The following is a 20,238-nucleotide window of genomic DNA, read 5'->3' on the forward strand; positions in this document are numbered from 1 at the left end:
TGCATATTCCCTCTTTATTGGTTGTGAGTGCAGCCATCTTTATTGAGAAGTGACATTAATTTGCATGTTACTCTTTTATTAGATAGGATAGCTTTTAATTTCTCTGGGGTAAATTGCTAGGAGTGTAACTGCTAAGTAGGTATATATTTAGATTTTTAAAGAAATGACCTCTTCCAGAATGCCTGTACCATTTTCTGTTCCAACCAATAATGGATAAGTGATCCTGGTTCTTCACACCCTCACCCAAGTTTAGTGCTGTCACTATTTTTTATTTTATCTGTTCTAATAGGTGTCATGATGGTCTAAATTTGCATTTCCCTAATGACTAGTGATGCTGAACACATCTATGTAAAGACACGAAGTTTATAATTGGTTTCAGAGTTTCTTTTGGCTAATTACCTTACTTTCTCCAAGCCTCAATTTTTTTCCACCTGTAAAATGGGAGAATTTAACTATATGATCCCTAAATAAGTGTCCAGTTCTAAAATTCTCTGTACTATGGGATCCACCATGGGGGAGTTTGTTTGCAAGGTGAGGTTCATTTAATTTTCCCTTTACACACCAGGTATTGCCATCTGCCAGGCTTTATTTTGTAGCTATGGAGAGACAGCCAAAGCTTTTGACAAGGGAATGGCAGCTCTAGGAAGGCCGGCTTGTCTACATTGTACTAGATATATGTAAGTGCTGGGGAGCAGGGCAGGCAGGTAGCTGCTGGTCTAGGGGAACAGAGGTGGAGAAGAGAGTAGGAAGCAGGCAAGAGGGATTTTCTAGGAGGTCAATTGATAAGACTTAGCAATTGATTGAATGTAGGAATTGATAACCATGGAGAGATCTGTCTTACACTACAAACTTTAAAGGGCTGGGACAGCCTTTAAATTGTCTTAATGACATGAGAGAGCAGTTCTTATATGGATACATGTTTAATAAATCCACTTTCTTATCTTGAGGGAGAGAAAGCAAGCAAGAATTCCATCTTTATCTTTTTTATGGCTGGCCTTCTCTCAGATGCAGCATTCGAGCCAGGAAATTGACCCTTGCCATTGTGCTTCTCTGCTGATGACAATTACCTGTGCAGCAGTGACAGTTAGTGCCTTTAAAAGGGATGCTCATTACTGCTCAGAGGGAGGGGAAAGGCCTCAATATTACCCTTTTTTTCCCAGAGAACAGAGGGGTGTGGAGCCAAGACCTTGAGGCCGTCCACTCTGGAAGTGGCACAAAAGGCAACAGGTACAAACATGCCTCTTTCTTGCCTCTTTTCTGTCTTTTTGGGCCTTAAAATGGCTCTTGAGTATCATTTTGTCCTTTTCTCCAAGGCTGTCTGTAACCAGCTGCAGGTTGGGGCTGATGAAGGACTGGACGCTGACGCCTTAGGGTCCAGGTAGGCTGGGCCATGTGCTTCTCCTTCCCTGACTGGAAACCCGCAGATGACTGGCAGCTAGGCTGCACCCAAAACAGGAGGCCTGCAGCGTGATGCTATCCTGGAAGTCTCCAGACTCAAGACTCTCATGAAACAAGACTGTTTGCCCTCAAGCTTTGGGTGTCACCATGACACCAAACAGCTCTTGTTAAGACACCAGTGACCCCACACTGCTAAAGCTGGTAATGAGTTCCCAGCACCCACCATACTCGCCTCTCAGCAGCACTGCCCTGGCCTTTCCCACCTCCCCTCTGCCATGCCCCTCTAGTCTCTGCTGCTGGCTCTTTCTCACACCCCAACCTCCACACGTTGATAGAGGTAGGAAAAGCCAGGGCAGTGCTGGCCTCTCCCATTTCTCTCCACACCACTCCCAAGTGATCTCATCCAGGCAAGTAGGTTTAAATACCTTCTATATGTTGTTGACTTCTCAAAATATAATTTGTTCCAGACCTCTCCCCCAACCTCGGATGAATTCCCAATTGCCTACTCACCATCTGTATTTGGATATCAAATAGGCATTTCAAACATCTGGGTGTGAGACTTTTCCTAATATTCCTGCCCTGACACCTATTCCTCTAGCAGCCTCCCATGGACCAGTATATGAGGATTCCACACTTTTTGCTGTTTAGACAATCACCTGGAAAAATTCTGCTTCTCTCTTTCTCTCATACACACATCTTATATCTGATATGTCAGCAAATGATGTCATTCTGGGGCCTTTCTGTATTACCTCATTGTTACCAGGACAACATGGAGCCTCACTGTGTCACCTCATTGCTACCAGGACAACATGGAGCCTCACTGTGTCACCTCATTGCTACCAGGACAACATGGAGCCTCACTGTATCACCTCATTGATACCAGGACACCCCTGGCTCCCTGCTTCACCCTTGCCCACTTCCATTCCATTCTGCAGATTGTAGCCAGAGAGTTCCTGCTAAACATGGGTAAAGTCATATCACTTCTCAGCTAAAAACTCTCAGTGGCTTCTAGCTCACTCCTCAGAAAAGCCCAAGTTCTTACAGTGATTCTCATGGTTCACATCCTGGTTACCTTGGACCCCATCACCCACCTCTCTCCTCTCCCCCCACCCCACTCACTCCCCTCCAGTCACATTAGCCTCCTCTATGCTCCTCAAATACATCAGCCCTGCTCCTCCCTTGAGGCCTTTCCACCGGCTGTTCCCTCTGCCCAGAATGCTCTTTCCCTAAATATCTACATATTTCCTTACTGCCTTTAAGTTTTTATTCAAATGCCACCTTTTCAGTGAAGTACTTCTGGGCACCCTACCTAAATTACAGCCTATCAGCACTTCTGTTTCCCTCTTGTATTTCACCTTCTCCATGATACTATCACTCTCTGACATACCATTTAATTGACTGGCTGTCTCCCCACTAGGAGGTAAGTTCCCTGAGGGCAGGGATTTTTTATTGCATTGCTCATTGCTATATCCCCTGCACCTGAAACAGTGTCTGGCAGGGAGCAGACTTTAATGGGTGGATGGATGGGTGGAAGCATAAAAGGGAACATGTTTTTGGATGTAATTTACCAGCTACATCATTACTCTAATTACTCAGAGAAGTACCTCCTAACTGTGCCCTGGTTCTCTGTCTTCTCTACCACTGCTCTTTCTATTTTTTCTGCGAGATTTGTAGGTTTTCCTAGGAAAAGTGCATAATTGGGCTCTTGCAGGTATGCTCACTGTCCGGCCCTGGTGCCACCTCTCTGTCACCATGTCCTTCTCCAGCAGCATCTGGCAGGTGCTGACCTGCCTGCTGCCAGGGGAGAACAGAAGTTGCCAGAGCCATTGATGAATAGTGATGATGCCTTTTTTTTTTCTTAAAAGACTACTTTGTTTTTGAGCTGAAAAGAACTGGCAGAGCTTACTATATTGTAAATTTTTAGCAATTTCAAAGGCTAAGATACTACTTTAATTGAAACATAAATATAAATTATAGCAGCATTTCTCCTTTTGTGTTTGTTTCAAAGGGCAAACTATAAAGTTTTGAAGACAAGAATATAGTTCCTGAGCCATACGCTTGCTTTCTTTGCAAATTTATTAGGTTGCCAATTCCCTAATAATTTAATCACTGCTTTTATTGGACTTCCCCAATAGACACAGTCCTTTGGACTGGTTTCCTGGCTCCATTACTACATCTCTCACATCCATTTCATTGCATGGCTCTATTTTACTCTTCATTTTGCTTTTTTATAGACTCATTTCCTTGCCCACCCAGTAGGACTGTTCTAGCACCATTTCAACAATTGAAGGTGGCAGGCTCCCACTCTGTTCTCCTAGGACAAGGCTGGCTGAGGACCTGAAGCAGACAGCAAAGGCTCCTCCAGCCATCGGGAAGGAGCACACCGTGGGAGGAACAGCAGTCTCCAGAGTCTGATTTCATCCATATTCGGACTTCGGAAAACCTTGGCAGAGGTTCTGTCCAGTTCATCATGTTCATCCCAAAGCCTGGCCAGAGATGTGGGGGGACAGGCCTTGTCCATGTGATCTGGTCCAGCAGCAAAGAATTCTCCATGCTGAGAACGCCTTGGAATTTATTCATTTAATGGTTAGGACAGGAAAGCAGCACAATTCTAGGAAGCTCTTGCTTTAGGTAGAGAACAGAATAACTACGTGTGTCTGTGGACCACAACTGACTGCTAAGTAGTGGATATTGCTCATTTTTAATAATATGTTAAGAAACTTGCTCATCAGCATTAACTATGACCCTGGGCCTCTGCCCTGACTAAGGATGGAGAGGGGCCAAGTTGCCAGTTTCTGTGTTTCAGAGGTAAGCTTCTCTGTGGTACTTACCTACCGTATAAGTCCATGCCACAAACTAACTACACCACAGTTCCATCAACAGTATAAATAGAATCTGCCAAGCATTTTCCCAGAAAGACCCCACTGGCACCATTGCTCACTGATATAATCCATGGAAGGCCTTGTCTTCCAACCTGCTTCCTTAGGTTATTAAATTAAGTCATTACCAGTCCCTGTTGCTTGTGTGTTTTAATTGTGTGTTTGCCTCTTGAGCAGCGATCAGAAAGGGAGCATTGGTAGAGGATTCTATTGCTCTCTGCAGCTAAACCGTTGCTGTCTCCCACACCTCTTCTTCCACCCAATCCTCCTCTAGACCCTGCTAATGAGCAGAAACTCACAGAAACCAGTCGGGTGTTTGAACACATGGACATAACAAATGCCTACTATAAGGGCAATAAACTAGACTCACTATATTTACATGTATGTGCTAGGATACACACACACACACACACACACACACACACACACACACGCCTGTGAACACAGGGATTTCACAGCTGATGGGAAGACCATGCTTTTCTCAGGACAGTTGGCCTGGCAGCCCTGCGCCTTCCTGGCTCCTTAAGGAGAGAAGCATCTGATCCACAGCAGCGTCCTGCTTCCCTCCATCAGCCTCCCTGAGACTCGGTGGCTACTGTCACCTTCTGTCCACTCAGGGAATGTTTTTGGCTTCCCACCTTACCTGCCTGTCTCCATACAGCAACCATCTTGTTGGTTTTTTAACCTGTTTGGTTCCTGACTACCCTAGATGCTCAAGGTTCAGGAGCATGTTTTCAAGTTATGCTGCTTAAAGAAGAAACGCTTACCAATTAGACTATAGCTTGTGGAACACTGCTTCTTCAAACATGCAAAATGAATGGGAAAGAGTGCACACAGAGAGAAAAGGCAACTGTGTGGTCATCAGAGAGAGGGAGGTCCAATGAAACAGGGAGAATAGTCGGACCTAACCCAGGGTTCTCAAATGCACCCGGCAGCACCAGCATCTGCAGGCTGTTCAAAACAATTGCTGGGCCCCACCCCAGGATCTCTGAGCCAGCAGATCTGAAGTTCAGTCTGAGTTTCTAGCAACTTCCCAGGTGCTGCTGGTCCAGGGACCACACTTTGAGACCCACTGGGCTTATTTGGTGAGAGCCTGCCCTGTGCAAGCCCAGAGGAAGGAATTTAGCTCAGTTTCTATAACCCTGTCAAATGCCTCCTCACTTCCTCAGTCTCCCATTTAGTAATTTGAATCTAACCTCCTTTAGAGAAACCTTTGGCTGCTTTTCCTGTGAGAAAGCACATGGTGCTTGGGAGTCTGCTTCAAAGGGGGCGAGGTTCCTGCTTTCCAGGGAGCTGCTTGGTGGAAAGTAATCTTTGTAACAAGCCTGGTGCAGGAGCCTGCCCTCTGCCCAAAGAGATGGAGCCCAGAGGGGGATGTCTGGTTTAAAAATAAAGAGTGCCCCTTAGCAAGATCTAAACTGTCTTTAGATCCAAGATTCTGAAAGAAAATGAGGCTTTACAGATCAATCATAATTATTTCACTAACTTCTATGAGTAGCAAATGATTGCAAGCAATGAGACCAATGTTGTTCCAGGAATACAACTGTAAAGAAAGGTTGGTGGTAAAAGGTTTCTGCTGTGCTCCCACCGTCTCTTTCCTCTCCGAGAACCCAGCCAAGACATAGGATGCTGCTCACTGTTTCGGGGTTTCTCCTCATCCATGCCTTCGTCCTCATTCTCAGGGTCGATGTCTTCCGCCTGTGTGATCCAGTCCAGGTAGCCTTTCAGGTCCTCTTCCAGTTGTTGCTTCTCTCGCAGTTTTTGGAAATCCCCCCGAGCCTTGGCCTTCTCCCTCTCTTTGGAGAACTCTCTGGAGAGAGAGTGGAGTGGGCAGGGCAGGGCAGGGAGCGCATGGAAGGAGGGTGTGGGTGGGGCATGAAGGAGAGATGGAGACAAGGGGAAACAAAAGTGAGGATGGCTTTGCACTAGGAAGCCCGCCCACATGCCCCAACTTCCTCAGATAGCTTTCTCTAGCCATCCCAGGTTGTCTTGGCTCTCACATAAATAGAAGGAGTCACTGAATGGGAGGGATAAAACCCGTTTCCCTTTTTCCTGGATCATGATTGCAGGCTTTGCCTTCAGTAACAACTGTTCTCCAATGACCCGGAAACTCCTTCTGATTAGTAACCAAAAAGCCTCCACAACAGTTGGAACATGCATTCGCCTTTCCCCAGCATAGGATGGCAGAAGAAAAGTCTCAAGAGCCTCTGGGTGAGAAAAGATGTTAGGAGCCGGGTGTGCTGAAGCCTTTTCAGCCACAGTGGCTCCCGAGAGCCACCTGCACATGGCTCTTCCCAACTCTGGCTTCAGTGAGGTCTCTGTGGTGGCTTGAAATTGGCCATGGTGGGAATATTTACACCATGGAAATTGGCAAATGTTATAAATCACGGCTTTCTCCCCTAAAGAGCTGATTGTTAAAAAGGTACCAGTCCGCCACTGATTTGAGACCCAGGGGAATGAGTCCCCTCCTTCTTTATTCTTATGAATAGGGCTCTTTCTGCCTCCCTTAGCTGCCTGGAAGGATTTCTAATCTAGAGAAAGTGCTTTCTCACATGGAGACAACGAGGGTTCCAAACACAAGAAAATGTCCTGGGGGCTGCCTTTTAGGTTAAAAAAGATATCTAATCACAATGGAAAAATACATAAAATCAAGATATAAAAGTTAAATGATGCACTCAGTTTAAAGTAATAATGAGTAGAAATTGGAAATTGAGTTTGCCAAAAGAAGGGCCTATGGGAAAATTGGACAGCATGGCTACTTATTTTCTATTTTTCTATTTTCTATAGTTCTGTCCTTATTTCTCTCTGATTTCTAATTAACTTTCCTAGCAAGGCAGGGCTGGCAGCAGAAGGTGGTGATCAAGAAGGCTAGATCTTAACTTGCCAAGCAAGTGTGTCTTTTCTTCCCAAATCATACACAGGAGCATTTCTCTGCTTGATAATCTATGGGGAATGAGGCCCTCAGTGATGTGTGTGTGTGTGTGTGTGTGTGTGTGTGTGTGTGTGTGTGTTGCATTGGGCATCTTGTTTAATTCTTAGAAATATGATTCCTCCTTCTCTCACCAGTAAAGGTGTAGTTTGAGGCAGGTGGCTGCAGAAACCACCTTGAAAGAAATCCTTGCACAAGCAAGACACTCTACAGAAGTACCTTGGAAGGAAGGACACACCAACAAACGTTAGTGGGCACAGGCTCAGCCCCTGAATCCACAGGGTGACATTAGCTGGCTCTCTCACCACACCCACTGGCTAGTATGTGCATTTTGCTAGTGCTGCTTTGGAGAGCAGGGGTTTTAGAACTCACCATTTCTATGGTGAATGGGGTTGGGGCTGGAAGTGGTCTAGGGAACTTCTTAATTGGGAGATGTGGGAGCTCTCAAGCTAACGAATTCTCTTCAACTGCTGCCTTAATGATGGTCTGGTTTGGATGGAATTTTCTTCCTAAATCTGATTGAATTCTAATTGGATTGAACTTGCTTTTCATTGGGCTTCTGGCCAACTGGTGGGCACCTTCATTTCCTTCCCAGGGAGTTTAATCCAGGGAAAATGGGCCAGATTAACAGCTTGCAGTGATGATGGAAGCCTTGCTCTGCGCTGCCCCACCATCCTTTTGCTATTGAGGTGGACAAGGAAAGATGCCAGCCACCCACCCTAAACCTTGGTACCTAGTCACACTGCCCTGAGGCTGTAGGCTTGCTCTCTGGAGAAAGTCACTTCATATAGAAGTTCCCTCCCTGTGCAAATCAACTCCAATACTACACTTCAAAGCCCCTCTCTCAGCTCTCTTTCTGCCCACAAGCAATTGCACCGCCGTCCCTCTCCCGTGGAGTGGGGTTGGATTGTAAGGTGACTAAATAGCTAAGGGTTTATTTAGGCTCTTTTGGAATATTTTGCAGAGGGTTCAAGTTCTAGTTACAAAACAACTACCCATCCTTCTTCTAGGGTTGGAAGGGTAGGACTGGGGCCCAACTGGAGTAGGGACAATTGACCCAGACCTGTTTCAGATCTGCCCTGTGGAATAAAACTCACCATCGGTACCTTCTGGGGACTCAAAGTAAACATCAAACATCCCCTATGACGAAGGAAAACTGAGGTGTGTGGGGAGTATGAGGGAGATGGAAAATGGCAGGGTCAGGCCCCTTTGGCTCCCAGGGGTCATGGGACACAATCACACTGCAGCCCAATGGAAGATGAGCCAGGTTTCCCTATCCAGACCCCTAGCAGTAAGGGATTTTTCTGTGTGGCAGTGCCTGGCTCTCTTTTATCTCCTTGCCTGGATGCCAGCCAGGCACCTGCCCTGGGGACTGAGCTAATGAAGACATGAAGCTCCAGCCTGTCGGGCTGTGCTGGGCCCAGGGACCGAGTCGGCTAGACAATCAGTCACAGCTGTGGGATTTGTCACAGGCAGAAGCACTTCTCTGGCCAGCAGGGGCCAGTATGAAAAATGAGGGTGCAGTGGAGAGCCAGAGGACCAGCACTCACTAATGTAATGCAACCATAGGGACGTGCAAGTGGAAAATCCTCAATTCCGATGGCTGGTGCTCTAGGTCCTCTATGATGCATACAGCCCATCCTCATGATTCATATATTCTGTATTTTCAAATTTGCCTACTTGCTAAACTTTATTTGTAACCCCAAGTCAATTACTCGTGTGCCTGTGAGGTCATCTGCAGACATCTGTACAATGGAAGAAAACTGGAGTCACATCCTCATCTGAGGTCAGACAAGATGACCCGTTGCTTTCTTGTTTCAGCTCTCAGACTATGAACTGAGGTCCTTTTTATGGCCTGTTTTATTGCCACAGTTTTATGGTCTGCTTATAGCCACTTGTGTGTTTTTGTTGGTGATTCTGCTGTTTAAAATGGCCCCCAAGCATGGTGCTGAAGTGCTGTCCAGGGTCCTAAGAGCAAGAAGGCTGTGAGGTGCCTCCTGGAGAAAATACGTGTGCTAGATGAGCTTTGTTCAGGCATGAGTTACAGCGCTGTTGGCCATAAGTTCAATGTTAATGAATCAACAATGTGTATTAAATAAAGGGTATTTAAAGAGAAACACACAAAATACATAGTTATGTATTGATCACTTGATTAAAATGGTGTGATCAGAGACTCGCAGAAACCTCGCCCTGTATTTCTGCTGAGACCAGTGGTTTGGGATTGATACTCAGCATTTGTGGGGACATCACAGATTAATAAGAATCAACTGTCTATGCTGCCATCTCTTCTGCTTCCACCCACAAGGCATGTTCACCCTGGCTTTTCTCTTGCTTCCGTCTGGACCTGGGTGTTGTGCCATGGTCCAATCATGCCGTCAGGAGGTAACATGCTTACCCGCCTGGCTCTCTGCTTTTGGGGGGGAGAGACATGCACATCTCCCTGTGGGGGGAGAGGGACTGGATGCCTAGAGGTACTGGGCCCCTTGTCAGTTGGAGGCACATGCCTGAAGCCCTCTGTTCACAATCACTTAAAAACAAAACATAACTGGATTCCAGAGTCCAGGGACTTGCACCTGGTTACAGCGTCCAGTGCAGTTCTCACTGTCACTGCTGTTGTAATTCTGATAGGCTGGAGGGTGAGCCTTCTCAAGGGGAACACAAATATAAACTGATTCATACCTATAATACCAGGCCTGAGAGGACCAATAGATAATGAACACGTATATTCCTTCCAATGGCCCTATCCAGCCCTGTCAGGATATGAGTATCCTAGATGAAGGACATCCAAAGAACCCTTTGACAACCAACATTATTGATTCTCAACTTTTAAGTGGAAGCTTCATGGAGTGTCATCTTCCCTACCTTCATGAGCAGCAAGCTCCAAGCACACTTTAACCTTTTCTTGGTGCTGAGGGACGTAATTTGAACGTGAGTTACTCTTAACTGGCAGCTGTAGGTTTCATGCCCCAGTCCCAGAATGGTCCACGCCTGCGGTGCTGCTGAGAGGGGGCTGCTCTCTCTGAGGGACTGTTAAGATCTGCTGGTTGCCCACCCCATGCTGAACAGCCCTGCCTGGCTACAGCCTACGGTGCTGGTTCTACACCTTCCTCCTGGGACTCTGCTCCCACTGGCTGCTTCAGGAGCCAGCCATGAACCAGGGCTGCTGCCTGCTGTCTCGCCCTTCCTCACTGGGAAGTTCCACTCTTCATCTCCCCCCTTTTTACTATAACTTCAGGACATAGGATTAACCGGCCACATTGGTTGGGGGACAGTATAACATGGAGGTCAGGAATAGAGGTTATGAGTTCACATTGCTTGGATTTAACCTGGATCCTCCCCTTTTCACCTGTCAGAAGTGAGGTAGGAATTCACAGACAGCTCACTTTTCTTCTAAGATGGAGGTGTGAACAGCACTAGCTCAGAGGGTTGTTGGGGGCATTGCATGAGCTAATCCACCTGATGCTGTGGGCACAGAGAATGCTGGCCCTGGGTCATGCCTCATTGCTTCAATGATTTTTATGGGCTCTGAGACTTCTCTGAATGCTTCCAGAATGAATATGTGGGAGTTCTGCTGCATTCCTGGTCCTGCCTAATCAAGACACTGATTCAAATTCCAAACTGCCACCACCAGCTATTCAGGCAGCAGGAGCCTGAGTCCAGGTTTTGTCACTTCATGGACTCAGGGTGGCCCATTCAGGTTTGGCTGGCCCTCTTGACAGGTTAGAAAGGGTTCCTTAACCCAGGAAGGGGAGCTGCTCATCCACAGACACTTCTTTGTACCAGCAGAGGGTATGCCCAGGGGCCCAAGAGGCCTTGGGTGATGTTCTGTCAGACATTGCAGAGCTCTGAGCAGCAGGCACTGTTCGGGGAAGGTCAGGGAGCAGGTGCAGGGAAGGCCTCCAGGACACCACTGCAGACCAAGGACTCAAGGTGCCGAGGTCTGAAGGCCTGGTGCTTCTGTTCAGAGTCCACACATACTCTGAGTGTTACTACTTGCCAGGCTTTGGGCTGGTGTTTTTACACACCCTCTCACTGGGACTGAGCCAGGCCAGGTCTCCAGCAGATTTTCTCTCAGATCAGCAACTGCTGACAGCTGACATCTCAGCTCTGATACCACAAGGAAGATGAGTTGATGAGTTTTCTTGTGGGGCAAGGACTATGGGCAGGTTCTCTGCTTGAGGAGGGGTGTTTGTAGTCTAGTTCCCACTCTTCAAACCTAGGTCCAGGGGTGAGGTGGAGGTATTTCCCTTAAATTTGTTTCTAATCTCTGGGGGAAGAAAATGGAATTATTAGACATTTTTCTAGAGGTTCAGAGCTCTGGCTTGTATTTCAGTTCAAGGTAATTCATTGTGGGCCCAATGGGCAATGATGGGAAGACGGAGTCTTGTTCTGCTATTTACCAGTCACTTAACACCTCTGCACTCACTTTCCTCATCTTTAAAACCTAACTTTTGATAATTCTATTCACTTAATTCCAGTTATGACAGGCACCAAGTACGCAATAACCACTGTAACGATAGCATTATCACTGAGCATTTACTGTATGCTAAGTATTGCACATAAATGATCTTATTTTATCATCCCAACAACCTATTGTTATCTTGATGTTTTCTGTTGGGGAACTAAAGCTTAAAGAGGTGGCATTGCTCAACATTATGTCACATTATGTCACACATTCTAGAAAGTGCAGAGCTAGGGTATCTAAATTTCTGTCTTCAGTGGGGGATGAGGCTGATTTCAATGCTTTCCTTACTGATTTACATAGAAACCCAGGGGCATTTTCTCATGTTGGAACACAAATACATAAGCCTTTCCACCTTCCAGGCAGCTGTCCTTATCACTCTTACCCTGAGGGAATACCCTTGTTTCCTGTGTGGTCTTACCTTGGCAGAGGCATGACATCATCAAAGTCTCTAGTAAGCCACCTACCAGGGGAAAGGGTGAGGGTGGAAGCAGAGTCCTCCCTTCACCCAGTTCTTAAGACTAAACCTGATGCTCCTGCATCGCATTAGGCTGTGGCAGGAGGTAGAAGTAGCCATTCCTGGTTTATTACTGAGTAAAAATGAAGATCAATCTTTCTCCCTATGCCCGACTTTCCCCCAGAATTAATGTCCCTAGAGATCTAGGATAGGCTGTTCAAAGCAGCCGCCTGCCTGGAGCAGAGCAGAAATAGACAGCACCCCTCCCTCCTAACCAGGACAGCAGAGCGTGACACCCAGGAGCAGGCTACCAGGAGCATTTAGGTGTTAGGCCTTGGCATGGCTGGCGTGGGCTGAGGAAATCCAGTGAGTCCCATGGCGAAGGCGGCCAGCCCCAGGGCTCCTCCATGCCCCGTACCTCTGCTGCTTCTATTGCTTTCTAACTTCATCTGAGTAAAAGCCAAAATCAAGCAGACTTCATATGTGGAGCCAAGTAGATAAACTGAAAGGAAACTACATTGCTTCTCCTCAGTTCTCAAATAATCTAAGGCTCTAAAGAGCTAAGTGCCCCTTTCATTCAGAGATGGACTGCTCAGTCTATGCATTAGAATCAAAAGGAATTCCATTTTTAGTCTGCATTTGTTTATTTGTAGTTTAAATCAAACTCTCATTACCCTGGATCAACAGTGAAACTCTTATTAGCCTGGCTCTCTCGTCTTTACTGTGAGCCGGGCACACACTGGGACTGGCCCGATGGTCAGGCAAGGACCCATCTGCAAGACTGCAGCATATGCTGAAGCACACAGCCTGTGACTCTTCCCTCCAATCCAGCTGCCAAGGCCTCCCTGGGCCAGGGTGTCAACATGCTGCTCCTCGGGTACAAGGAGAAGCACCTGCCTATTGAGCAGCTGCTTGAGAGAGGGAGGGGCTTGGATGAGCTGGCAGGAGACAGGTGGGCCTCGGTATCTCATGGTGGAGCTTGAACCAAATAATTTATCATTTGTACATTTGACCCTGCCCAGCCAGGCCAAGGACATTCACTTCAAGGCTCCTGAGGTGGCCGCTTATCCCAGGTTCATCAGAGCCAGTAAAAGAATAAAGCCAGGAATAGCAGAAAGAGTAAATAAAATGGAAAAATCAAGACCTTTTTCCTTGGTCCTGCTTACCCGCTAAGGACACCGAGAACCAAGTTAAGTACAAAAAATGACCCTATGATGATTAGTGTAACAAAATAGATCCAGGGCCAGTCCCTTCCTACGGCATCATTGACCTGGAAGAACGGAATGATAGTTAGTGAGGTGCACACAGCAGTCGAGCATGGCCCAGCACCCATCATTGGCTCCAGACACCGACCCATGCAGCGCCAGGACCCCGGTCCTCTAGGTGAAAATCAGAGGCCAAACAGCCTGCCTGCCAATGGGTCAGAATTTGGGGTTTCCCCCTGGTTTTCCTGGGCCTCTTAGGGTCACATCCCTGAGGATCCTGGCGATGGACAGAGTGGAACCTGGGACCTTGCTCGGCTGCATTGTAAGGAGGACATAGAAATGGTCAGCTTACCCGCTCAACACACCGAGAACCAGATTTAGAACGAAAAAGGATCCAAAGATGACCAGACTGACAAAATACACCCAGGGTAACTCATAGCCCATAGCGTCCTGCATCTGGAAAGATGAAGGAAAGTTAGGAAAGAAGGAAAGCAGAACTGAGTCAAAGCGAGGAGGCAGGCAGAGAGGCAGTGGAGAGAATCTGGAGGAGACGAATGGGGCTGACCTTGGTATCTTATCTGTCTAGGTGGGTCACAGCCCATTGCTACCCATGCATCACCTATATTCAGAATACTTATGGCCTTGACCTTAACTGTCAGGGACTTTTGCAGGCTCTACCTTAAGAGAGATCTTATCTGCTTCTCTCTGTTATTTCATTTTCTGGAACAAAAAAAATTTCCCCAATGTTTTCTATCCACTTGTCAAAGAAGGAGGGTTGCCTCAAAAAAATAATTTCTTCAACAAGGAATGATTTTAACTCACTTGGGTTTACGTGACAGTAAATCTTCCACTGCATCCGAGGTTGGTGTTGGACGTGCCTCAGCTCTTACTGCTAGAGCCAGAGATCTGGAAACTTCCAGGATGTGGGGGAAGGAAACCTTCCCAATGGATCCAGCATTTAGAGAATTTAGAGAACAATCTCATGGCTGTTCTGACCATGTGACTGACCAACCAGCTCGTTCTGTGCTTAACCCTAGGGCAGTGCTTCCCCAAGCAGGGGTAGAAGATCAGGGCTCTGTTCTGAAGAAGTTCCCTTGCTCCTCCTGGATCCCAGACCTCAGCTCCCTCAGGACAGGACCGCTGGGAGCAGGCAGTTCCAGGAAGCAATGGCATGCTCACCAGTTCACCCTTATAGAGCTGCCTCCAGAGCCCGGGAGGAGGGTAAGAGGGAGGCATGGCTGTTTGGCTCCTAGAAATGAAATCTCGCCTGACTGCTTAACTGACAGAAAATAACCTTCCAGGCCCCACAGCTCTGATGAGTCAACATACCCAGGAGCCTTGGAAATGTCCTTGGGCTCCTGTTTTTAGTTTGGATGTCTTGTTCTCTGTGCCATACCCAAGGTAAGTGACTTTCAAAATCATTAATAACCTCAAGTGAATGGAGCTACAGACTACATCATCCACAGGAATCACACAGCTGGCCTCAAGACCCATAGATTACCCACGCTCAGGGTCACATCTGGAGACTCCGGGTCTCAACCTCTCCCCGTTGCCTTCTGTTTCTGCTTTGGCTTCTTCTTAAGCTGTGGGGAATTCTTTCAGAGGTTCAGATGGGATAGTAGGTGAGGGGCAGAAGGACAAATGAGAGATTTGCAAGCTTCCAAGGTGGTTTTAGGAGCCCAGCACCCCCTTAGTGGGCAATGCTCAACAGCCACAAGAGGGGTTCTCTGGCTGCCTGGCTCTAGCCAGAGAGAAGAGAGCTCCTTTGTTTCCCCTCTTACTTTCTCTTCTGTATTCTAGGCCACCTACTTTTGGGGCAGCCTGGGTAGAGCACTGACAATGCTGGGTGGCTCTGAAGTAGGGCAATGCTTGGAGATGAGATCGATGTCTTAAATCAGCTCTAATGGAGATATTTAGAAGAGAGAATAAATACAGTCACGTTTTCAAAAAATGACCCAGATGGCTGACACCCTGATTTAGAGGTGAAAAAAGGAGAGGTCCTTTCTAACCATGAAAGCTAGCTGTTTCCTAGGCTGTAGCACAGCGGTGTCCTGACTTTCCCAGGGACGGCATGTGGAGAGCTGTGCACCGTCCACAGCATCGCGCCTCTGGGGCCAACAGTGACACATGACCCCACCTTTGCTGAAACACACAGCTCGCTAGGCTGAGAATGAAAATACAGAAGACTCTTCTGAAACCACTCAATCTAATTCCTGATGGGAATCCAAACTTAAATCAATGTATATTTTTTATCCCAAAAGAAAAAATAGCAGAACACCTCTTGGTCCCTACTCCCTCTAGGCCACTCTCGAGGTCAGCTTATTTCTCTGGGTTTTCAGGTGGTGCCTTTCTGCCATAAGGCTTGGCATAGGCACCATGAATCTAAAGAGACTGACTGGTACAGCTAATGCCAAAAGAGGCTGTCACTTGCCAACAAAGGCAGGAGGTGTAAACCCATAAAAGTCACAGCACTTTATACAGTGTCATTAGAGGACAGGGTTTGCTGCTGCCAAAAATGCCTGTGCCCTGAGCAAAGACTCGATAAATCTGTGACTACTTGTGATCTTTGTCACCTTGCTTGCTGGAACATGGAGTGTCCGTCCATAGGTCACTGAGAGAGCAGCAGAGCAGATAACAGGTCTCACCTGACTCCTTCCTGCCCCTACACCTGCTCATTGTTCTGCACAGAAAACCTGTGCAAACCTCGGAGCATAGTAAAACGCCTGGTTTGCACGTTAAAGACACCAATGGGCTCCTAACACAGAGAAGGCAAACCCACAAAACTAACCCCTCCATCTACAATCTATTTTAAAAAAATCCCTTAACTCAGATGGGATTGTGCACTGACTCCCCAGGGAAGGTCAGGTGCCATGGAGAGGGCAGAAGACATGCTTGTCCTGAGCAGCCACCAGGCCTGGGCCAAGTCTGTTGCCTGTGACTAGATCCCTGATTGATCCTTTAAGCACCCTGGGCAGCAGAGCTATTTCTTGGTCTGCTGAGAGAAGCTGAAACCCAGTTCTCTTCAATCTCCCAAACTGTTACCTTTGCTCTCCCAGGCAGGAGCCCCCATGCTCCTCATTCAGCCTCAGGGCCAGGAAAATCCCACCTGTTCCTGGTTCCGATGCCCTTGCGATGCTCTCCCTGCTCTCTGCGTTGCCCTGTATTGTTAGGACACATTTCTTTGTGTCTCTTCAATTAGATCCTAAACTCTGTAAGGGCAGGCCTTCTCCCCACCAACTCCACTCCAGGCCCCACTCAGGCCTTACACCAGTGAAATGAATAAAATGAAATCCAATAAGTAAATAAATAATAACTTTGAGAGATGCTAATTCTCTTTCTTGATATGTTTATGAGCCAACAGTTTACAGTTTAGATAGCAGATTCTCGGATTAAAGCTGGCTGGGTAAGTGGGTAACACTCTGACAAAGATTCCAAATTAAAGACCACAGGGCCCTAAGTAGGACCTACCACCTTCTCTACTCTGGTACCTGCTAGAGCCAAGAATGCTGATCATGGATCATTTGAGGATTTTTCTCAAGTCTTGACTTAGAATGACTACTAGGTCATCAACAGAATCCAGCTCCACCTTTCGGCTTTCTTGATGTCTTCAGAGTCTCAGTTTCTATATTTAGTGAAAAGAGGTGGCCTTTTGAAGAAGCCACGGAGGAGAGGAGAAAAACAGAGCAAAACCTGAGTTACAACCTGCCTGAATGCAAAAGGCCTTTGTCACAAACAAGGGATGTTTCAGCAGCACTGAGATAAGAGACCAGAGATGAGTGGCTGATGGGCACGTGTGTGTGTGTGTGTGTGTGTGTGTGTGAGAGAGAGAGAGAGAGAGAGAGAGAGAGAGAGAGAGAGAGAGAGAGAGAGAGAAAGAAAGAGAGAGATCGGTAGGAATATCTTCCTAGTGTGTGCAGACATGTACTGAAATGACAAGACAGAGTGCAGTGTCAACAACTGACTTGTGAAAAGTCAAAAGGTGATACTTGTTCCCAAGGTCTCCTGCTGAACCCAAGCTAATCCAGACCCTACAGAAGACACTCTTTGTGATTCTAAAATATTCCCTTTATCATGATTTCTCACTAAGTATTCTTTCTAATCTTATTTTAAAGCTCAATTGCTAATATTTTTAAATCCGCACTGATCATAGAAAAACAAGTGGAAAGGCAATGGGTGGTGGGAAGATGGTGACCCCAATGGTGGCATAGTGGGGAGGAGCAGGAGTCTGGAAAACATAGACCAGAGTGCTTTCTACTGTGCCATACAGTCTGCCATATTCTTAGGGGCTCTAGTTCAGAAGGGCTTTGGGGGAGCAGAAGTCAACATTATCCTCTTGATGAAGAATTATTCTGTAATCTTTTCTGGTGCCTGTTTTCACTGCTGCCTCCCTTTTGCACAATTCTCATGTGACCTCTCCGAGGGTTCCAAACTCCAGTTCAGTGGCCATGTTATTCTGTGTGCCATGAGCATAGATGGAGCTATTTCAAGTGCTGGGCACAAAGTCAGCACTGAGCAGATAACTGATTGATATTTATCTATTTAATCGTGACCTCGCTACAATGTGGAAGGGATAATGCTCAGAGTTTCAAACTGACCCTAATAGGAGACCCTTACAGATCATCTTGATCTAGCAGTCTCTTATATCTTCAGGAAGGCACTTGGCTAAACCATATAAGAAAAGTAGTATTGAATTATATGCAGAAGGCTAGGGACGTTAAGTTAAAAAAAGCAAACACACCTGGAAGTAGAATCAGATATAAGTGGTCATCCATACAACCCTAAATTCCTCCCTGCTGCACTTTTTATGTGATTAATGTCCTCTCCTCTCCCCTCAAGTTCATAAGAGGTGTGAACATTCTGGGAGGAAATGGAGAGGCTTTGGCTTAAGAAGCCATTTCCTAAGGAAACCACACCCTGACCTGAGTTCTGTCTTGGTTTCCAAATCCCCATACCCAGCCATCTACAAACCTCTAGCATGGGGCACTAGGTAGAGGAAATGTTTTAAGTTAATTGTTCAGCTAGTTGGGGCCTTGACCTAGTGTATGGCCAAAGTTTAATAGCTGAGGAAATATTCAAGTTTGATTTCACTTTGAGTGCACTAACTCTTCAAAATCACAACAACAAGATAAAATAATGAATGTCAGAGAAAAGGAGAAATAGACTCAGGATCTTCCCTAGCAGAGGGCAGGTGCCTACTGTATGGTACTGGTGACCTTCCAACTCCCTCCTATCCAAGGTAGTATCTAGTGACTGAATCAATGGCTTCTTTAGTGCTGTAACGATCCTGTCTCTCCCTATGAACCTCTAACCAGCTGTTCAGTGTTCAGAAGGAACCCAGCCCTGGAGTCTCCATTCACTGCCATATTTGAAAATCTGGGTTGCTCCTTCCAATGTCCTCTAGACTTGTCCCTTGGACTTTAAGAGAAATGCATTCTTCTGAGTAGAAGACCCTACTTCCCCAATTACTATGGAAACTATTTCCCTAGACTGGTTCAAATCAGGGCACCAAAGCAGCACCATTCAAATTCAATAGTTTAGACTTCTAGGGGTTTTCAAACTCCAGCTTGAGCATCAGAATCACACAGGGAGCTTTAAAAATGCATATACTGGGGTCTAACTTGGAGTTTCTAACCTCATGGCTTTAGGGAAGTTTTGGCATCTTTATTTTAGAAAGCTCCATGTTATACTAAAGCACATGGAAATTTGAGATGCTGTGGGTTTAGAGATACAGTGTAGAGGCAAGGAGGAGGAATGCTCAAGGGGAGGAAGGAAGAGAGAAAAATAGGAAGAAGGAAGGAAGGAAGAAATGGCTATAGGAAGGTCAAAACAATTAGAGAAATTATCTGAAAGCCAGGAGCTTTGTGCTGGGAGATGCCTCCATCATGAATACCCGAGAATGAGGCTCTATTTCAGCTTTAGGTGAGTGTGTTGTGTGTGTGTGTGTGTGTGTGTGTGTGTGTGTGTGTATGTGTGTGTGTGAGAGAGAGAGAGAGACTGTGTGTGTGGGTCACACACACACACACACACACACACACACACACACACACACACACACAATGTGGCCATTTCAAAAAGGTGCTGGGAAAATCAGAGAGAGGCATGTCCCATGAGCCTGAGATTGTTTCTTCACCTCTGTCACTTCTTCCATTTCCAGCCTGAGCTCTATCACACCCGCCAGGGGAAGAAGCATAACACAGCTGCTGAAAATTGGTAGTTGCATTTGTGTGCTTTTTCTCATTCCCTACTCTGCTGTCATCATGATAGCATCTCTTTGGTTCACATCTGGCTGGTGGGGTATCAATGAGTTGTGGTTGGGGAGAGGGAAGAAGTAATGAAGGAAGATCACAAAAATACATCATGGCCATTAGCAAAGTAAATTATACCTATTCCCCTCAACCCCACACCCACCCACCACTACCCTGCTCTCAATTTGCAGCCATTGAAGGTGTTTTCATAGCAACTTAAGGCATGGGTTTGAAGCTCCACCTGATGAGGCTTCAAAGCACCATTCCATACAACTCTATGTTCGTGGCCCATAGGCAGAAACTGCCCATCTGAAAAAGGATGCTTCTGTCCTTGGCTGGCCAAGCATCCACCCGAGGCAAAAGGACCAGTTAGGGCCACTTGGGCATTTGATCAGCTTTGCTAAGTGAAATAAATTTGCCTAAGTATAATAAGTTCAATTCCCTCTCTTTGTACAAATCACTTAAAATCAGTTTTTATTCAGTATGGGCCTTAGAAAATATTTTCAAAGTTTTATTTTAGTTTGAGGAAGGGTTGACTTGGCCTTCATCTTCTTTTGAAAGTATGAAAACACAGCGACTTTCCCAGCATGTTCTGGTTGTGTGGCCATCATCCAATTGTCTGAATTCTCAGTCCCTAGGGACACCCCTGGCATGCAAGGAATG

The 20,238-nt window shown here is 46.5% G+C and overlaps 1 protein-coding gene across 33 annotated transcripts in view; it reads right to left on the reverse strand.

Moving 5' to 3' along the window:
• Positions 1–20,238, reverse strand: part of CACNA1C (calcium voltage-gated channel subunit alpha1 C) — a gene marked incomplete at its 5' end in the record, with an annotated part of 660,607 nt that overhangs the window by 150,549 nt on the left and 489,820 nt on the right. For 21 of the 33 annotated variants that reach the window (XM_084878744.1, XM_084878746.1, XM_084878741.1 and 18 more), the window contains 2 exons: positions 5,915–6,087; positions 13,292–13,395. In XM_084878744.1, coding sequence (XP_084734870.1) covers positions 5,915–6,087; positions 13,292–13,395 — 277 coding nt within the window. Of the gene's footprint in view, positions 1–5,914; positions 6,088–13,291; positions 13,396–13,682; positions 13,787–20,238 lie in introns of all 33 variants that reach the window. The other 12 variants (XM_084878730.1, XM_084878732.1, XM_084878733.1 and 9 more) reach the window with 1 other exon arrangement.

This window comes from Pipistrellus hanaki (genome assembly GCF_964339955.1).
Source record: "Pipistrellus hanaki genome assembly, chromosome: 3".
Taxonomy (NCBI): Eukaryota; Metazoa; Chordata; class Mammalia; order Chiroptera; family Vespertilionidae; genus Pipistrellus; species Pipistrellus hanaki.